Source organism: Colius striatus, chromosome 2 (genome assembly GCF_028858725.1).
Source record: "Colius striatus isolate bColStr4 chromosome 2, bColStr4.1.hap1, whole genome shotgun sequence".
In the NCBI taxonomy this organism is placed as follows: Eukaryota; Metazoa; Chordata; class Aves; order Coliiformes; family Coliidae; genus Colius; species Colius striatus.
Window position 1 is genome coordinate 91345956 of NC_084760.1, and position 19966 is coordinate 91365921.

At 36.0% G+C, this 19966-nt stretch overlaps 1 protein-coding gene across 7 annotated transcripts in view; it reads left to right on the plus strand.

The window, feature by feature from the left end:
- Positions 1 to 19966, plus strand: part of MARK1 (microtubule affinity regulating kinase 1) — a 60555-nt gene that overhangs the window by 17948 nt on the left and 22641 nt on the right. For 6 of the 7 annotated variants that reach the window (XM_061991456.1, XM_061991460.1, XM_061991457.1 and 3 more), the window contains exons 2-7: positions 4525 to 4728; positions 5395 to 5448; positions 13194 to 13242; positions 14361 to 14426; positions 15405 to 15475; positions 16445 to 16501. In XM_061991456.1, the coding sequence (XP_061847440.1) occupies positions 4525 to 4728; positions 5395 to 5448; positions 13194 to 13242; positions 14361 to 14426; positions 15405 to 15475; positions 16445 to 16501 (501 nt within the window). Of the gene's footprint in view, positions 1 to 4524; positions 4729 to 5394; positions 5449 to 13193; positions 13243 to 13672; positions 13870 to 14360; positions 14427 to 15404; positions 15476 to 16444; positions 16502 to 19966 lie in introns of those variants that run through there. The other variant, XM_061991462.1, reaches the window with a different exon arrangement.

The window sequence follows — 19966 nt, forward strand, 5'->3', positions numbered from 1 at the left end:
AAGCTGTGGGTTTGTGCAGATGTAAAGTTTACCTGGAAGAGGAGTGAATTCCTTTCTTCTGGTACTGCCTGATAGATCAGGTATTATCATCTTGTGCACCATGCTTCATACCTGTAAACTTAAACCTCTGGGATGCTCTTGCTATGTTATGCCGAACAAGCCGATCTGAACATTTCTGTTGGTTTCTACATTGATGTTTAACAAAATCTGTCAAAAAATTGGACTCTTCTACTTTAGTTTGAATGCACTTCACCTCAAGCGAGTCTTTCTTTTGCTGATTTGCTAGAAGCTTCTAGGTCCCAAAGGAATAGTGACAGATGGCAAGCAGTTAAAACATGAAAACAGCTAAATGTCTGGGACAGTACTTCTCATCTTTCTCTCATTTCCTTCCCCTCTGATGCAGCAGATCCAGAGCTTTTTGGAAGATGGCCCTCTATATCTTTCAGACTTGCCCTCTCTGGACTAGCAATTTTGATTACCTTGCAAAATGACAGTCGTTAAATCCTCATGTGTATGGCATCTACTTGAAAATATTTGAAGCTATGAATATAAATATTGGCTGCAATAAACTTAAGTTCAGAATAGGAGAGAGGAAGTGCGATGATAACATCTTTTCTAGGACCATGTGTGTATACTTTGCTTCCATGGGCTGACTGAACCGAGAAATTTGCCTTGTGGTAATTCAGGAAGGGGAAAATGTAGGATAAAGACATTTATTTAGTCAAGTAAGTTGTATTTGTAGACAGACCAATGTGTGAAAGCTACCCAGGACTGTAGAGGCCTTCAGTGTTTTCTTGAGAATGTCCCTGTGGTCTGGTGACTGGAATGGTTTTGGGGACTTCTTAAGACTTAAGCTGTAAGAGCAATTAGTATATGTGATCATGCAAGTTTTATTACAGCGTACAATCCATGAGAACACTATTCCAATGGCTCATTAAGTAGCAAAAATATACTGAATAAGTAGTGGAGCACACACTGTATTTTCTTGGGATTAGGTCTTCTGCACGTTCTCAAAGATTAAAGTGTCTGAGCATTGGGTCATCTTGCATTTGCAAAGCTGCCTTGGTTAAAAAGGGAAAATGATGGCTTTGTCTCTTGGGGAAGCAATGGGTCAGGCTAACTCTCTCACATGAGAGAGTGCCACTTCAGTGCTGCTGACTTTCTGAAGTAACACTAATAGAACATGTTGAAAAAAAAAAACCTGGTTAGTAATACTAAATGTTAATTGAGCTCTTTTCAGTTGCAATCTAAAAATGCTTTATTTTCTTGTTTGAGATTTCTGAAAGGGTGGTAGATATTTGTTTTCTGTGGATTTTTTTCTTGTTCAGTTGTTTGGGGTTTTAAAAAACTTGAGTAACATGCAAAATACCTAAATAGCTGCTCTAATACACTGCTTCAGCTCTACATATTGCATTTTATTTTAAGTCTGTCATTTTATGCATTCATTTCGGATTATATATTTTAACACTGAGTCATATTTATGATGCAAGTTAGTGTTTCCCATTATATATATATGTGTGTGTGTGTATGTATATATATTAAGATACAGTATCAAGGTATGTAGAGAAATATCAGAATCCCTAAATAAATTCCGGTGTAGGAAATGTAGGTTGTTGGACTTGTTTTAAGATGACAGTGAAGCTCAAGTAGAGTGTTTCATTTTTGCTGCCCGCTTGTTTCCGGCACCCTGAAAGATTTCTCAGATATTACTCTTCTGAAATGGCATTTTTAGATAGACGCATAGTAGTTGATGCATAATGAATGAATGTATTGTAATGGATCAGAAAGATCTTTAGACTATGTAGCCTGTCTGCTTCTTGATGTTGCATGCTTCTGTGAAATTCAGCTTTAGCATTGTTTGGAAGTAATCTCTGATACCCTTATTTGACCTAACAATTTTTTTCAACATCTTATTGAAACATAACAAGGTTAAGTGCTGATTTTTAGAACTTGATGAGTACTGTACTTTCCAACAATAGCAAGCTGTCCATGTGCAAAAGAGAGGCCTATTGCAAGACTTAAGAGTAATTTGAAATTCGTTCAGTGTCGTTCAGATTCATGTATTTATCTATATAAAAGTGGCTCACAAACTAAGAAACTTGACCTTCTTTATGTTTTCTGTCATCCTTGGGCATAACTGGGGAACATGACTGACTCTGAAGATAATCTTTGCAAGAAGGATTAATTAAGAAACTATGCAAAGGAGATTAGTTTTCTGTCACAGAAAAACCCCAAAATCCAAAATTGTCATGGTCATGAATCTTGGTACTTTTTTTCTTTTTTTTTTTAACTATTTCAGATTTGGTTCTACTTTATATTGTCACCGTGGCCTTGGTAATTGTGCATTAAAATTATCTATCCTATGTAAACCATCTTTAACTTTGCCCATGGCATTGGTTTTGCTTGCCTGTGTAACTGTATCTAGAAGATCCCTTCAAGTAGACTAATCCTATGAAGCATATGAAATTGGCAATTGATCTTAGGGTTGCAAATGCTTCTGGTAGGCATTGTATTTCAAGTGGTAAAGATGTAATTGTGTGCATAAATAGGCTCAAAGACTCTTAAAATTTCTTGGATAGCATAGTGCTGTAGCTCTGGACAGGGTTCTAGGTATGGCTGTAACATTCATTATTAGCCCTGTAAAAATACGGATCTTGGAGGATGTTTTCTTAGGTGAGATTTATTTGGGTTCTGGTTTATCACATGTAGGACTAGTGTCCAATGTTGAAGGAATGTTCAAAGGCTCTTTGCCTGGAGCTGTCCCGATTCTCTAAGTCCACAGAAAGTATTTTAATTATGTGCTTCTAAAGGATGAATACCATTGCTAGTATGTTATTTCACGGTTGATTAAATTTGTCTGATATACAGAATCTAAAGATGCCTGGCTTGCTTGGTCTGGCAGCAATTTGGAAAACAGTTTAGCAGTGGGAGTAAAGTAGTATTTGTCAGAGACTCGGGTAATGAAAAGACAAACGGAAAAATATATTTAGGACCATTCTCCTGGCCATAGTGAATAATTAATCATGCTGTAGGTGATGTAAGCAGAGTTGTGCTACATTTGGGAAGAACATTCTGGTTGTGGTATACTCCTTGTTTTTTCCGGTTGTGTTGCAGCTGTTTGCTAGTTTTCCCAATTCCACTAGTGCTTATGTCCTGAAATAACACTGTCTGGCTCAATGGGGCTATCTGTAAGTCTGGATGTTTACAGGAGAGGAACTACTTCAGTCTATAATAAAAGTATACTGAAGCTGGAAGCACTGCTTTAAATTATATTTTGCATAAGAAAATTATTACTTGCATAAGGAATGATAGGTGAGATCAGCATTAGACAAATATTAAGTTGGGTTCTGGGAGAAACAGTGAAACCTCCCACTGACTCTGACTCTGCTTTCAGCTTAAGGTCAGAGATTTAGAAACCTTTGCTCTGTAAAGAAACAGTCTCAGTTAGTGTTCTATACAAAGGTATCAAAATACCTTTTGATTGAACTAATGAACAAGGGGAAAACGTTAAGATGTCTTTTGAGTGTTGTTGGTGGTTTATGTTTAGCAGGAATGGAGCTAGCTAGGAGTAAGCATGCCTTTTTGTTAAAAAATCTAAAAACTGGACTGAGAAGATGCTCTGTCTACCTACAATATTTGCCTGCTTAAAAATCTGTAACTTAAAAGATTAGAGGCTAAATTTTACCTGTTAAACATTTGTACCCGTCTGCCACTAATGCCAGAAAGTACTTCAAATACTCTTAACATCCCTTTGACGTCTTCTGTTACTTTGGTTTCTCCTTGTAACATTTCCAAGCCCCTTATATACTTGGAAGTTAAAAAATACAGAAGCACTGCCGATTTCAATGACTAACAATGTGGGATGATGTGTTGGCATGCATTAAAAATAACATCCTTTTAGTTCTTCAGACTTTTTGAGGTTTAAAATACGTTGAGCTATCATGGAGACTTTTAAGAATAGATTATTATTTCTAAATAAATATGTATATTGTTTGTTATTTGATGAGACCTTTTGTGACTTACAAAAAGATGCAAACAGTTTTGAAAGAACAAAGCCTAATTGAAAAGACCATTTTTTTCCCATAATGATTTGAGTGAAGACATTTAAAAAAAATTGAGTGAAACCTTGCTTCCAAATATGCCAAAGTACAAATTTTTTTGTACTGTACATTTTTAGAAGACTAAACTTGCTTTATGATTAGACAAGTTTATGTGCAATACAGTGGTAGTTTGGCATAGTTTCATATTTTAAAAAGTGTGCAAATGGCTTGCTGATTACTGCCTAGGTATCTCTAGTTTTACTTTTGGAGCTGATAAAATCTTTCTGCAGACTGTTTTCTTCACGCATGCATCAAACTCTGCCCAAGGACAGCATGTGCTGCTTAGGCTAACATCCAAGGTTATATTATATAGGAAAAGTAAAGCAATGACTCCCCTCTACACCTTTTTATGCTTTTTGTCTGTTCTGGTGCAGCTGTCAAATCAAAGGTAACTAAATTCCCAACCATTTTATCTGCCTTCCAGCATACCTCTGTGGATGGATACACTGAACCACACGTCCAGCCTATCAAGTCAAGTAGCAGACAGAACATCCCTCGATGTAGAAACTCCATTACATCTACCAATGAAGAGCATCCTCATATTGGAAATTATCGCTTACTGAAAACAATAGGAAAAGGAAATTTTGCCAAAGTCAAATTGGCAAGGCATGTGCTTACTGGAAGAGAGGTAAGCCTTTCCAAAAAACAAAAAAGGCTGACTTTTATATTCTCTGGCTATCTTTACAAGAAATATTTTTGCTATTCTTTTACTTTTTCTCTTCTGAATAGAAAAAGTGCATTTTTGGTCATCATTCAAGGAAGATGTAAAGAGGCTATTTCAGGATATAGGATAAGTTTACCTGAGGTTGCCTGAGTTTTCTCCCTCTAACCTCCTTATTTTTAAAAATGTGCCTTCTCCGTGAAGGGATCCAGAAGTTTATCAAGTGTTGAGGGATGTTGTGGGGCTGGGAGGAGGTCTGTTCATCTCCAAGCATTTCCAAAACCAAAGACAAAGACATTGGTTGATAGATTTCATTGATATTGATAATCTATTGAGAAACAAATCTTGTGTTTGGAGGGCCTGGTTTTGCAGTGAACGGAATAACCTTGTTCTGTCCAAACACTGATGGAAGTATAAAACTGATTCTTTGGTGATACCATCTGGTGGCAAAGTTCTGAACTCCTGCTGATAGATCCTAATAGGTGAGGAAACTTTGCTTGATGAAATGCATAAAAACAGACATACATGTGTGTATTACAGGCATATCTGTGTTTTTGCTTACAGAGGTGCAATCTATTTCTATTAAAACATTTCTATGAGTTTCATAATCCTTGGTTGTTTGATTTTCCCCAGGTTGCTGTGAAAATAATAGATAAAACCCAGCTAAATCCTACTAGTCTGCAAAAGGTAAGAATATATCATAACATCTGAAATTCTACAAACAGTTTAAGTGTGATATTCGATCCCTTTATCTTGTTAAACAAACAAATTTGTGTATGTATGACCTTGGGAGGCACTGGTGTTCTACTGTCTTTGCTACAATGTACATGTGCAATTTCAGGGCAGTTACTCTGTGTGGTTCCTGTCTAAGCATTTCATCTTTGCTCTTCCTTCCTCCTCCAGCTTTACTCTTTGACAACAAAATTTGTACATAATTAGGTATGCCAACAGTTTGTCTACATACTAAATCGAGACCTAATGCTGTACAGGATACTCTTTTTCTTGAGTTTTTCTTTAATGTAGTAAAGTAATGTCATTCCAGACAATAGTACCATTTTTATGGCTTTAATGTTTGGGATTTTTCCCCCTTTGTTTTCAACTTTAGTAAAACATTTGTTAATGGACTTCTGGCAAATACTTTTTGTGTCTAGAATTAACAAAGTAACTAAACATAATCAGATCATTCTTGTGTATGGCTGATGGAGATTCAGAAGTTACTCATCAACGTTGTGATAAGTGTGTTAATAAGACCCTGTTTTTTTTGTTTGGTTTTGGGGTTTTAGCTATTTAACTATGCATAAGTTTGGATTTGTCCTGTGACAGGTTGCTTGGTGTAAAATTTTATGACATTTTTGGCTTACAAATACTAGATGGCTACCATCTGTAGCTGTGGAATGAGAGGAGGAGGCTGTTATCTCTGCTGTTACATTTATTGTGTAACTTTGGTTATGGGGACATACAAACAACTTTGCTTTAATTTCTGTTTTTTTCTTTCTTTGTTTTAATTTTTCTCCTATAGTGTTTTTGTTTGAGTATAAGTTCTTTTTGATTCAACCTTCTGTACAGAATCCATGCAAAAGCTTTGCCATCCTTAAGTCCTGTATCCTATATCAAACAACTCTCTTAGCTAATATTTGAGCTAGTGAAGAGGGATCCATAGAGGCAATGTGTGACAGAGCATCTTAGGGAAATTCTGTGCTACTCATGTAGCTTGTTTCCTACCTAGCTTGGTATTTACATTTGGAGACCTAGGTGAATTTGCCTCATTGTTGAATGATGAGAGGGTAAAAAATGTTAAAATTTTCTGGAAAACTAATCATTGAAAAACTTATTCTGTGATAATTACTTTAATGATAGATAAATTATTTCACTCATTTAGTAATAATTCAGTAGATCATTCGAAGTATAAATGAAACTTTCATAGCCTACAAAAGATGTTGTGGCACTGTACAAGCACTACACAAAGTATTCATGTAATGGGACAATGCTGCTGTTATTTCTTTGAGAAGCTGATAAGAGAAATGTTTTTAGGTACAATTGGCAGCAGCTTAGAGCAGAGCTGAGGATAGAAGTTCAATTTAGTGATTTATCTACAATTGCATTCTTCTTCAATGACATCTAGAAATATTTATCCCATGCATCGTTTGCTTATGCTGGAAAGTGTGCTAATTTGTTGATATTGTTTTCCTTTGTAACATCCTAATTATAACTTTCAGAAAATGTAACCTTTGTTCTGAAGCTCAAAATGTTTTCAGCTTTCTACAGTTTTCTCAGAATTTTGAGTGAAACTGTCAAGTAAGGTTAAGCACAACTTTGCACAGTCACTCAAGCAACTGTAGCTTTTTTTAAGGAAATAAAGATGGATGGATGTCTCATCAGCATGCTTAGATTACTTCTATTAGTATTTTGATAGGCCTCTTGTGTATTGTAAACATTAATAAAAAAGTCTTGGTCTGTTTCATGTAATCAGTCATCTTTATTTTTCTTTCTGCACTGAACTGTTACCTAAAGTAACAGTTTGTAAAGTTTGTGGTTCTTTATGTACTAGGTATTATAAGTATAGTGTTTTTTTTTTAATTTATCCTTTAATAATTTTGTCATCAGGATTAAACTATACATAGGAATGTTAAGTAGTCATTTTTTTCTTTAAGAGGAAGTAGTGGGAATGGGAAGTGGGGATAGAGGTATTGTTTCAATAGGAACAGATACTTTTCTAATGAAAGTTCATAGAGGAATGTTGGAATATGTTACTGCCATAAAAGTACCACTCCTGAGTTTGAACCATCTAAATTAGCATAGTTGAGAGGACAGTCTTTAGAATTTCAAAGCTGGTAAATTGTCAGCCACATTTTTAGGCCTTCAGTATTGATTATTATTGATCAAACAAATATGTAGTGATCTTAGGCACAGGGTCATTCGCAAAATCATTCCCTTTCCATTCACTGTAATATAAAGGATACTAAGTGCAAGTAGGTTTAGCCATAGTATTTGCTGTTGTCCCAATTAAGTAAAATTAAGACATCATAGCTTCTTATCCACTATTCTGTTTTGTAAGCAGGAATATTTGAGCATATACTTCAGCTGATAGAAGTGTTATATCAACTGGGTCTGCAGTTAGTCACAGGTATGAAAGCAAAGAAAGTATTTGGTTTGTTCTTAGCCACTATCCAAAGTTATTTGTGCCATATAGTGTGGACAGGATACTTCACAGACATAGGTTTTTTTTTAACATAAACCATCAGTTGTTAAGGAGATGACCCAAGTAAGCTGACTTTGTGAATTTTTAGTTTTGAATCCTTGTGCATGCAATGTGATAGTCTTCAGTTACATTATATTTCTTGCTTCATGAATTTATTTAAACAGATAATTTATCCAAGTAGATAAACACTGTTGAAGGGAAAACACTGCTCTTTTTTTTGTTTTCAATTTTTTCAGTATGTGGTTCTCATCTTACTTAGTGAGCACCTGTTTAGATGACAGAGCTGGCTTTTTTGTCAACTTGCTATCTTGACAGTAACATATTGTACTGACTTAGTTTTTTCCACTGTCATGATTGTAATTTGTTCCCAAATGTAAGTATTTGGGTTTCATCATAACTAGCATTTCTATCAAAATAGCTGTTCTATTTTCAGCATGTCTGCTACATGGAAAGTGTCTTCTTGTACGGCCTTCACTAAGCATGCTTCCAAAATAGCATTCTGTTGCTTTTCTGCAAACTGCTAGTGGAGCAGAGGTTGTTTTTTCTTAATAGGTCTGATTAGCAAGTAGCCTTTCAGATTTTCCCTTTCTAGAGGTCAGGAGGCTTCCTTTTATTCTTTAAAGCTATCTAAAGCCTCAGACTTAGGTCCTTGCCGTTGTTAAGAAAAGCAGAACTGAAGTAAGGAAGTAGTAGATTTGGCACAATTTTTGTTGTTACCTATTGAAAGCTATGCGTTTTGCTGCATCCCTTCTCAGTAATGATTTAGAAACTACAGTACCATTCAAGCATATCTTTTAAACCAAGAAAAAGCCTTGGTTAACTGAAGGTTTTTAATTTGATTGTAATGACTAAAGATAGTAAATCTTAAACATAGATGTCAACCTGACAGCAAGTTGAAGTGTTAGCAATGGTGTGACAGAAGATCTTTTCACTTTCTGCAATCTGTATTCTGATAAAGTGAAACTGGAAAAGCAGGAATCAAATTTTCAGACCTTGTGCTTTTTCCGTAGTTACAAGTTCTATGAATTGAGTGTGGTGATGGCTGTTCTCTTAAATGAAGCTACCAAGTCTACAACCCATTCGCAACAAGGAGGTGCTTGTTCAAGAGCTTTTTTTTGATGGTAGAACTTTGCTAAGAATGAAGAGTGGTCCTGTAAATGTGTGTTGGGGTGAAGGAAGAAAAGTCAGAGAGCGTTTACACCTTCTGAGCGACCAGTACACTGCTGCTGAATAAAATGGTGTGCATGAATTCTGAAAGCACTATATTTTTTGTCAGTATAATAGATCATTACATAATCCTGCAGCTCATGTTGTCACGAAAGGAGAGCTAATCTCCATGTGTTGTCCAGGTTTCTATAAAATTAACAAACTTGGCTTTGTAGGAAGTAACTATGGTCTTGTTGCTTTAGTACATCTCGTCGTTTGCGTATAGAGGTATCTTGGATGTTATTGAGGGGCATAGAAGCTATTGTTTAAAGATATGTCCATTTATAATTACCTTATTTGACATAACTAGTGTTAATGATCAGCGTGCTTCTGCAAGGGGAAAGGGTATGTGGAAGAGGTTTATTCCAAATTGGTGCTCCACAGAACGCAGAGTTACAATGTAAAACAATGTACTCTAATACATGAATACTGTTAATGCTTTTATTAGTGTTATCCATCGTTTGGAGATGTTTTTTTTCTAGATCTTTTCTCTCTTGTGAGACTATTGAGGGTGTGACCATTGTAATTTTCTTAATTTGTGTACATGTGCAATTATATTGGATCTGAGTATACACCAAGGCTCCAGAGGACAGTTCATCTGATGAAGTTCTGTCTTACTGCCCCTCTGCTATTTTGAACACTGAAATAAGGTTCCTTGCACTTTCTTTCCTCACTCTGCATTTGATTGGGAAGACCCTTGGGACCATATGTTCCAGAAACTACCCAATCTGTGCTATGTCTGTGTTTGTGGTCTCTACACAGTGCTTCTTCTGCTATTTCATTTCCTTCAGCCATTCAAACAATTTCTTTCTTCCTGGGTTTGGAAGATGTCTGTCACATCAAGCAGCTTCAGCAAAGCTGCTTGACTTAGTTGCATAGCAGTGTTATGGAATAAACATTACATCTGCCTAACTTGCAAGATGCTTATACCTGAGTTACTGTAGAGAAGGGTCTGAAAATGTCAATTTCCAGGTAAACAACTTCTGGAAACTTGTCAGAAGCCCATAACAAGTGCAAAACACAGGAATGTGGATCTCATGAAGCAGGCAACCTTGTATGCCTGTAGTTTTAGTACCAGGCAGGCAGCTGGGAGGGGAGTTCTGTAGGGAGTACAACACTTAAGGATTTTTTTTTCCGTCTTAGAGCAAGCCATTTAGTTAACAAGTACATCCAAATCAATTCCAATAATTTAAATATTCTTTCAATTATTTCTCTGCTGATTTGTTTTTTCTGTACTATGATATGCCTGTGGGGAGGTTGACACCATCTCATCTGTAAAATAAAATAGCCATTTTCCTTTCAGCTTCTGCTTGACGTGATTTATGTGGATGATCATCACCTTAATTTCAGCTGCTTCAGCCTTGTTCAATTCTTATTCTAAGCATGCAAATGCATTTCAACCAATATTACAAGTGCCTTTGAGTCAAAATCCCCAAAAAAGAACCCCAACTCAGAGGCACAACCAGCAAGAAAATACCCAAATCCACCTTGTGACTTGGTTGAGTTCATTTAGAATTTGCTGTAAAATAGCTACTTCCTCTGAAAAGTTTAAGACTGTTACCTCTTGATATATTCGTGGTGACTACCAAGGTTGCGTACCTGCTTTTATATGAGAAGACATGCTTCATTTTTCTGAAAAATGTCAATTCAACAGGATATTTAATACAAGGTGTTGTAAAAATTATATTGACATTTCTATGGAATAAATCTAACCCCATACTTTGGGTCTTGGTGATGTCTTCTGTTAAGAACCAAAGCAAATAAATGTTTATTTCATGTAACAAAGTATCTGTTAGGCTTAGAGGTCATGTTCTGGCTTGAGGAAAACAGACTTTTATGACTATTTTACTTCCTTAAAGGAAAATACGTATTAGGAAAGTTACATATTTTGTGGAACAAAAATTTCATGTCACTGGGAAATAAATTTGAATCTTAAACTAATTAGTTGTAAACTTGTGAAAGTACAAGTTGTAAACTCTGTGAGAATATTAAATAGAATAATACACTTTCTTTTGCAATTACTGTGTGCTTCACATTACATGTAAAATTCTACTTCTTGTTGATTTTTTTTTTTCTAGTTTTAAAATGTTTGTATTTATAGAAGTCTAATATTTTAATCCTGCTTAGGCAGACATGCCTTCATTGCTGTAACTTTTATACCAGCAGTACTACTGTTAAGTTATGAAATGTCTTTCCAATCCTCTGGCAGGAATTGTGTTTTTTTTACATACCTGCTTAGAAACTCTTCTGAAGACCTTCTGAACCAATCTATTAGTTTGGAATGATCAGCTCCCAACTAAGTGGTACCAATTTAGTTGAGAAACTTTTTTTTTGGTGCAACAAATTGAAATACTTAGAAAAACAAACAAAAAAAAACTGCACAAAGAACAACCCAGAATGGTGTTTTTTCATGGCAATAACTGACTTTGTGAGGAAATAAGAATATCTGCTGAAGTTAATTCTAGAGCACAGTATTTACATACCCATGTGTTACACTTTGGACACAAGCAAGCTGCATCATACAGTTCATATTTTCTCAGAGAAATGCTTTTATTGTCTTTACTTCCTTCTGAGATTATTTTAATTATTGCAATATAAGTCAAGTGGATAACTGGCTAAACTACTTAAATAATGTATATATAGAACCGCAATAATATTACTTGAACAAAAATCTTTTAGAAAATTTTAGAAATGCTATATATATCAGTTTTACGAATAGAGTAAAAATAATCAGTATTTTCTAACTTGTACCTCAGCCATCACAGAATAGAAACTACAGTGCTACTCTTTGAGGACCTGTGTTGGTCTCTGGCTTGTGTCATTGTAGCCTTTTGCAAAAGTAGCATCTAAACAGATGGGACTAATTTTGAAAAGGGGAGGGATACCCTCTGAGACATCAGACAAGCAAAACAACAACAGGGCACTTCTGCTTTGAGCCAATTTCTTCTGTAAGGAGGACTGTAGCACTAAAATGTTTCCAAAGTGTTTAAGTGCTATGAGCCAGTGAGCTTTTCTTCCTTCATTTCAGCGTCCTACTTCAGTCCAAATAAAGACTAAAGAGTGTGCAGCACAGTGAATAGATTTCATAATGGGGATATGCTGTTAATTTGAAGCAAGATGCTGCAAGTTTATCAATATTGACAGCTTCAAGTATAGAGTAACAACTTTGTAGTCATTTTGGATTCCTTTTGTTTGTCTTATTCCCTTTGAGTGCCTAAGTTAGTCTTGTTTCACCTCTTATTTAATCAATAAACCTATGAATGCTAGAAATTTAAGAATGAAGATCTCTTGTTTCTGGTTTAAAAAACAAAGTAAACCCACCGTTATCTTTAGTAGGTCTGTAAGTTTATCCAATTGTTTCTAATTATGTGACTCACAATGATGGAGTAGACCTTCATCAGTCATAAACCTTTGGGCTTTGCTGGGGGAAGAGCAGGCGTTGCTGTCTGAGAACCAGTGTAAAATTTGGCAGTTATGAGAAAAGTGAACTTGCCTGCTTCACCTCTGCAGAGCAACAGGACTTAGGGATTACAGGATTCCTGATTATGTAATTATATTTTAACATTTCTGTATTCAATGACTTCTCTGTAGTACTACACCTTGTATTTCCACCCACAGTTACATATGTATTCAAAGTAGTTACCCAAGCTTACCAGTCACCAAAGACAAAACTGGAGTATATAAGTAACAAAAAATTACTTATTGTGTATTACAAAAAATTACAATTTTGAATAACCTGTTGGATTTGGTCAGTGTGAAACTCCAGAAAGGGCTACAGTACTTACCTATGTCTGTATAGAGCTTAAAAATTAGTCTGATTTTGATATGTAGTTGGTAGTGGTTATTTTAATATAACGTATGACACTTCGATTACGTTTTCTGGAGTTCACTGCTCTATATTTATCTTTTATGCTAATACAATTTTCTGGGGATTATGCCACTCCTTTTTGCCATCTAAAATTGCATATCCTGCATAACTTTTCCCTAATAAGCATATTCTAAGAAAATTGTCTTGTTTCCTTGGCAGTTGTTTCGAGAAGTACGAATAATGAAGATACTGAATCATCCCAATATTGGTAGGAGCCCTGCCTTTCTGCAAACATTTTATTATACTGTTTACATTTTACTCTGTGACTTTATTTGATTGTACTTTACTGCTATGCTTTTGTTTGTTAAACTTTACAATAATAGGACAGTGAGCATTCAGTAAATGCTTCATTGTCTAACCTGCTTTATTGACTCTGCTTGAAACAAGAGTTTTTCTCTCACAAGAAAATACTCAGTCCAGGAAAGCCTTTAATGCAAAGTAGGAGATGCTGAGCGCCTCAGTCTGTTGAGGGCCCAAACTTCCCTCATGCGTTAAAATTACACTTGAGGCAAAAACCCATAAGTTTCTTAGGTGAAAGTAGCAAAACTCCATTAGGTCAATCTAGGAAAGACTCCCACTGACTGATATTTCCAGAACATTAGAAATACGAAGTATGTAATTTTCCCTTTCTGCTTTAGTTCTTTCACCTACCCCACAGCTTCAGGGCCCTACTTTGTGATGACAATTCTTCTGGCTGAGGAGGGCTGGACAGTCTTGTTCCACAGACAGTTAATGGTCCTGAATCGGCCAGAGGGCTTGTTGCATACAAGGTATGGATGAGGTGTATGAGTTATTACATGATAGGCACTCCCTTCTCATCCCTTGAATTGTTTGTTGCTTTTCCAGCATTCTTAGCTTCTTCCGTTTTTGCTTTCTTTAGGGGTGGTGATGGGGGTGTGTTTGTCTTAAACGATTACTTTTAAATTCTGAGGAAAGTCTTTCAGACTTAATATTTCTGGTATCCACTCGACTTTACTTGGTCAGAGTCTCAGATTTTGAACTGGGAGCAGTTCACTAGGGAAACAGGGAAGGTTTGTATGATCTTAAAGATGCCTCTGTTAAATACGAATTTGAACATGAACTTGTTTGTAGAGTGTGCATAAACTTTGGAGAAAATTGTGAGTTAATATACTTTATTATCAACCATGATTTAGAGATTAATGTTGCTTTTTTCCTCTCAAAAGAGTGCTAACCTAAAGGATATGAAATTTTCGTATGGTTTAGTGTTATTACTGGCCACAAATTATATTCACTTCATGAGTACAATTTTTTGTTTGTGATGTGCTTTTGCTCCCTGCTGCAATCTCTCATTCATTTTTCTTGCAGTAAAACTATTTGAAGTTATTGAAACTGAAAAGACATTGTATTTGGTAATGGAATATGCCAGCGGGGGTAAGTGGATTCTTAATTCTGCTTTAAGGATAAACTGAAATACAGAAAGTCATGCCGGTTGCATGCCTAGGAACGATTTAAGGATTTTATGGTTAGTGGCTTATTCCAATCTGGCCTTCGCAAGAGTCCTAGCAGATGTCCTAGGGCAGACTTTCCTGCTTGCATCACATTCTGTAAAGAAACTTATTAGGTTTGTGCTTAAGTGATAATTACTGTTCTTAGGTTTCTGCTGGAATATCAGGAGATAATCTGGTGCTGATTCTGGTGTGACTTGCTGTTTATCTGCTATATTTAGGCAAGCACTGGTGTCTCATTTTATCTTGAAAATGTGTGCCAAATCACTTGGAGAGGCTGGTCTGTGGGATAAGGAATGTGGGAAAGGGGACCAGCGGGATCTTAAAGAGTTAGAAGAGATAGTAGGTGCCTGCCTGAGAGGCTGCTTAGCATGTGAATGGAAAGTGTTTGAACGTGGGAAGGGAACCCAGCATAGCCTAGTGACGAGCTAGGAAAGGCTGCCTGTCAGACAGTGCAAAGATGAGGATCTGAAAGGCATTTGAGCAGCTTTATTTAAAAGAGAACAAGAAAGAAAAAACAGAAATAATACCATACTGATAAGTGGAGCTGCTAGAGATATGAGAAACAAGTCTGGTACATAAGTTGCCTGTTTCCCAGCATGTTTTACATGCAATATGAATGGTTTTCATTTATTTTTTATTTGTTTAATGTTTTTAAAGAAAGTTTCTTTTTAAAATTGAAGAAGCCTTAGTATGAAGGGTTCCATTTTTGTGTTTCTTAACTATTGCATATCTAAGAAATGAAATCTAATGCAAACTGTAAAAAAGAATTTTTCCTGGCTACCTGTTTCCTTTCAAAAATGGGGGGTGGGGCTGTTGTTTTCAAGAAAGATTTGCTTGTGCATGAGAGTCACAAATAAAACCTGAGCAAATGGGGCTGACATTCTGTCCTTGTCATGGTCAGGAGAAGTGTTTGACTACCTAGTTGCACATGGAAGAATGAAAGAAAAAGAGGCTCGGGCAAAATTCAGGCAGGTACGAAATTAGCGTTCACTGTTTCTTTTGTTTCTATTTATGGTGTTTTCGGATAGACATGAATGTGAGCACACTTCTTTTACTTAAAAAAACATATATATATATATATATTCATTGTTGTGATCATGTTTATTAAAGCTGGAGTGGAAAAAATCCCTGAAGAGAAAAATATCTTCTTCCTACGTACTATCTAAAAATAGTAAGACTGTTTTACATTCTTTTTAGTGATGTTCCTAAGAGCCACAATTTTATTGTGACTCACTTGAGGTTTAATCTTTTTCTGAATATTTTCGAATTTAACAGATGTTCTTTGTAGAGATGTAGATATAATATATATTGCTGTGTCATGTCACACTGTTCTATATGAAAGGTATCCTGTAAGAGGTTTTTATATTCTTACTAGAAACTTTCTCATCTTAATCTTTGTCTTACCCTGGTTTTAGTGATTAGTGTGAAAAGCTTTCATCAAAATTTTGTATGTAATTATCAAGAAACTGCTTTTAAACTGAAACTTAATGTTACAGACTTTTTTTTTTTGTTAAGTATATGCGAAAGATGTATATGAGAATGTTGCATTAACTGTTGTTAGGGATGAATTGCAGAGATGTTGTAAATATTTCATAAGATAAAATCTGAGATGTTACATCCAGCTGTTGAATTGGGATGGAACAATTTTGTTTTATAGTTGTTGCTATTGGGTGATCTGCATTTAAAATAAGTATTTCTCCTATTACTTTCAAGACTATGTATTAAACTTACTTTTTAATGAGAAAATGAGATGCTTGTAGGGATTTTTTTAGTTTTAGTATTTAAACTTTAATGAAACTTATATTAACATTTTCTAAATGGAAGGCTTTATTAATTTTTTGTGTTTAACGGAGTCATATCAGGAGCCAGAATTGCTAAATCATATAGAAAAACATAGTTATACTGAAATAAAATATTTCACTGATCATCTTGGAATTTCAGATTGTATCTGCTGTGCAGTACTGTCATCAGAAATGCATAGTTCATCGTGATCTTAAGGTAAGACTTTACTTATTTTTCATTTTGCTAGTTGACAGTGTAGAGTTAATTCCATTTTATATCATTATCCTTGCCACTGTCTCTGAACGCCTCAAACATGTGAATGAGTGATCTGTCACTTGCATTTTATTCTCAATTTTCTAGAGTACAAAAATAACGTAGCCTGCCTGTTGGAACAGGAGAGAGACAAAGATAGAACATATGTTATTTTTATTCCATCTTTGGCTTTAAGAAAAATGTTCTCTCCAAAGAATTATACCTGCTGGAATGCAAATATCTACACTTCAGCTTCAGAAGTTCAGTACCAATCAGCACTACTTCATTAAAATACTTTCAGTTAAAATATATTGCAAGATAGAGAAAAAAGTCTTTTCTTAGTGATTCGTAAGAAAAAATGTTAGGTTTTTTTTACTCCATTTGAACTTCTGGTTTATGCTCAATTTGTTTTTCTATCTGAATTAAACATTGGAAAATAAACAGAAATTAGTTTAACTTCCTTTTTTGATACTTTCTAATAATTTGTCTGTATAACATACCAGACCAAATTAGAGTTCAGCAATTGCAGGTACAACTGAAGCCTTCAGTCTGAAGTTGTCTTCCTGCCAAGTTTAGATATCATGGGACTTGGACACAAGATCTTGATCCACTTAAAAGTTGGCGTGTACTCTTGCTTTGACGTCTGTGTATGTTTACAAAGAAAACATCAGTGTAGGTTCTTTTTTACTGATATATCTAAATACTTGTGAAAAACTGAGGTTAAAGAATTCCAAAGGGTTTGCTTTGGGTTTGGTTTGGTTTGTTTTTTTTTTTTTTTGCTGATGTCTTTTGTCTTAACTTTCTTATAATACGCTGCAGCATGCTGTCAGCTTCTTTCTTACAAATCTGTTGCCTAATACCTGTCAATCTGCCAGCTTCTGCATGTGCATATGGTGCTGGATAATACATCCTTTTCTGCTGAGTCTGCCCTGACCCAAGGCCACTATCATCTGCTGAGGGAGGTGCCTGGCCAGCGCTCTGAAGTCAGAATGCAGGGAAGGAAAGGGCTGCATCTCGCTGAAACTGTGATTTTTAAAAAAAAAAAAAACTAAGCAACAAAAAATCTCCCTGTGTTGCCTTGGTGCTTTGGGCCTTTGAATGTTTTGTGGAGCTTACTGCAATCACTGTTGTTGAGTGTTCCAGAATACTGCACCTAGGGAGCTATTGACTTGGCTGGACAAGCTGCTTCACTAGTTGTCTCAGCCTTACGCTTGACTGGGAGCAGGGAGTCCATCTTTTCGTGCTTATCTGGCACTGGCTTGCTCAATTCAGTTACATTATTGAGTCTTACTGCATTAACCACTGCAGTTAGTTAACATCCACTTTTTCTCTCAGAACCCAGTATGGCCTCCACTCCTCATTTATTTTTTTAGTTCCACTGCATGCATACAGCTCACTGCATTGCTTGCAGGAATATCCAAAACTTCTTTGCAGCGCTTGCAAGGGATCCCTTTTACCATCTGTCACAAGTATTCTGCTGATCTCTTTCCTATTTGCAAGACAGGCAGGCAGGCTCCATAATAATTTCTTTGTTTGCTTTTCTCCTTCTGTGTCTTCTTTTGGGTGAAGTTATGCTAGACTCATTTGAAATGTTCAGTGTTAGGTGTGACTGAGAGCCAGTCGGCCTAGCCAACGAAAAATACATTCCCAGAAGGGAAAAAAGAGCTAAACGTATGGCTTTGAGGAAGCATTCTCACTTTGCCTCTTTCCAAATGTTATGTGTCATCTCTCTCTTGCTTAACTCTTCTCATGGAGCAGCAGAGAAGGAAGAAGCGACTTTAAAGTTGAGTCTGTGTTCACATCTGCTTTCTCCATGGTATCAGGATGCTGACTAATTGGCATTGTTAGCACCACAAGTCACAGGTCTAGCACCACTTGGGGGATTTTTTTTGTAAGTGTTTTTGGCTTTCATAACAGAAAGGGTGAACTCCATAATATGTAAGTTACTTCAAACTAAACTAGAGAGACCTGTAAGAAGATGTGCAAGTTTGTTCAGGCTGCTCTGGCAGAAGAGGAGGGAGTGAAAGGCCCATGGGTACTTAAACTGTCTCCTTTTAATTTTCTGATTAGCAACAGCTTGCAAAGAAATGGAGTATTATGAATTCCAAGTTTGCTCATCCTGTGATGCACAAAACTTATCTTACTTTTCTGGTTACTGTTAATACTTGTTGCAGTGAACATGTAACCAACAAGAGCATAGTCTTTGTTTGGCGTATTAAAAAGGCTTTTTTTTTCCTGTTTTTGTTTGAAGTAAGGAGCCTAAAAGCATGGGGCACTTGGGAGGCAGAGTACTGTTAACTAGAAGGGCTATTGTAATCTCAGAGCAGCTGCACTGACAGTGGTGTTTTCAGCACAAGGAAAATGAAGTCTTTGTGCAGTAACGTAGAAGGCTGTCAAATCTGGAAAATATCTATTTGAGTCTGTGTGCAGGCACATTAGCTGGAACCAGCTGAGATTACAGGTCGTGAATTGGGAAAATAAAATATTTTCCAGAATGGTTAGTTTGTAAAAATGGGCTGTATTTTACTCCTAATAAAGGCTAAATTCTGTTGTGCAGCTATTGGCATGATATACTGCTAGTTAATTATGTCCTGTTCTTTTCACTGAGGACAAGTGAAATTGTTTGCTGGGTTTGTTTTATTTATAATAAATACAAACAAAATCATGTTTGCTCTTATTAATTGAAAGAACTAACAAAATGATCACTGCTTCCCAGATTCTGAAGTAAGACTTTTTTTATTTCTGTACTCAATTCTGAGTGCAGCATCTGATGAGACAAGTCTGTCTTTGACATAAAACTCATGTTTGGCAATTAGGTGAAACTTCTGCTCTGGCCAGTGCCTGTGCTCATGTTGGAAAAGGATTCCTGCACTGCCTAGTGCTGCTCCCACATTGCTGATGTGAGATCAGGAGCAGGGACCCAGTTAGATGAGTAAACGTTGCCCAGTTCTGCTGCACTTTGAGAAATGCACTTTAATTTTTTTCCCAGTAATGTATTGGTATTTCTCTTACCTTGCTCTTTTAATCTGCTGACCTTCCTGTGATAATAAGAATAAGATCTGTTTACAGACTCTCCAGGTTCCTGAATACTCAGCTCTGTGGGTTTGTGGTGCATTGCATTCACATGAAGATTGCTGCAGAGGCTTTAATATTCTTAGAGATATATAAATGCATCATTTAATACACAATGTAATACTTGTGTGTTAAACACCTTTGGCGTTGTTATTGCTAAAGCAAACACTAATAATGAAGGGGAGGTAATTTTTTGGTACAGAATGCTGATACGCATGTAGCTTGAAGCATTTCATCTTGTAAGCAGAGGAGATCATCTTTTAAAGTCTTAAATCCCTTCTAACATCTACCTTACCAAAGTGGTAGGAGATGTTTGGGATTAGATTTATGCTCCTTGACATCAGTAGTTGGCATGAA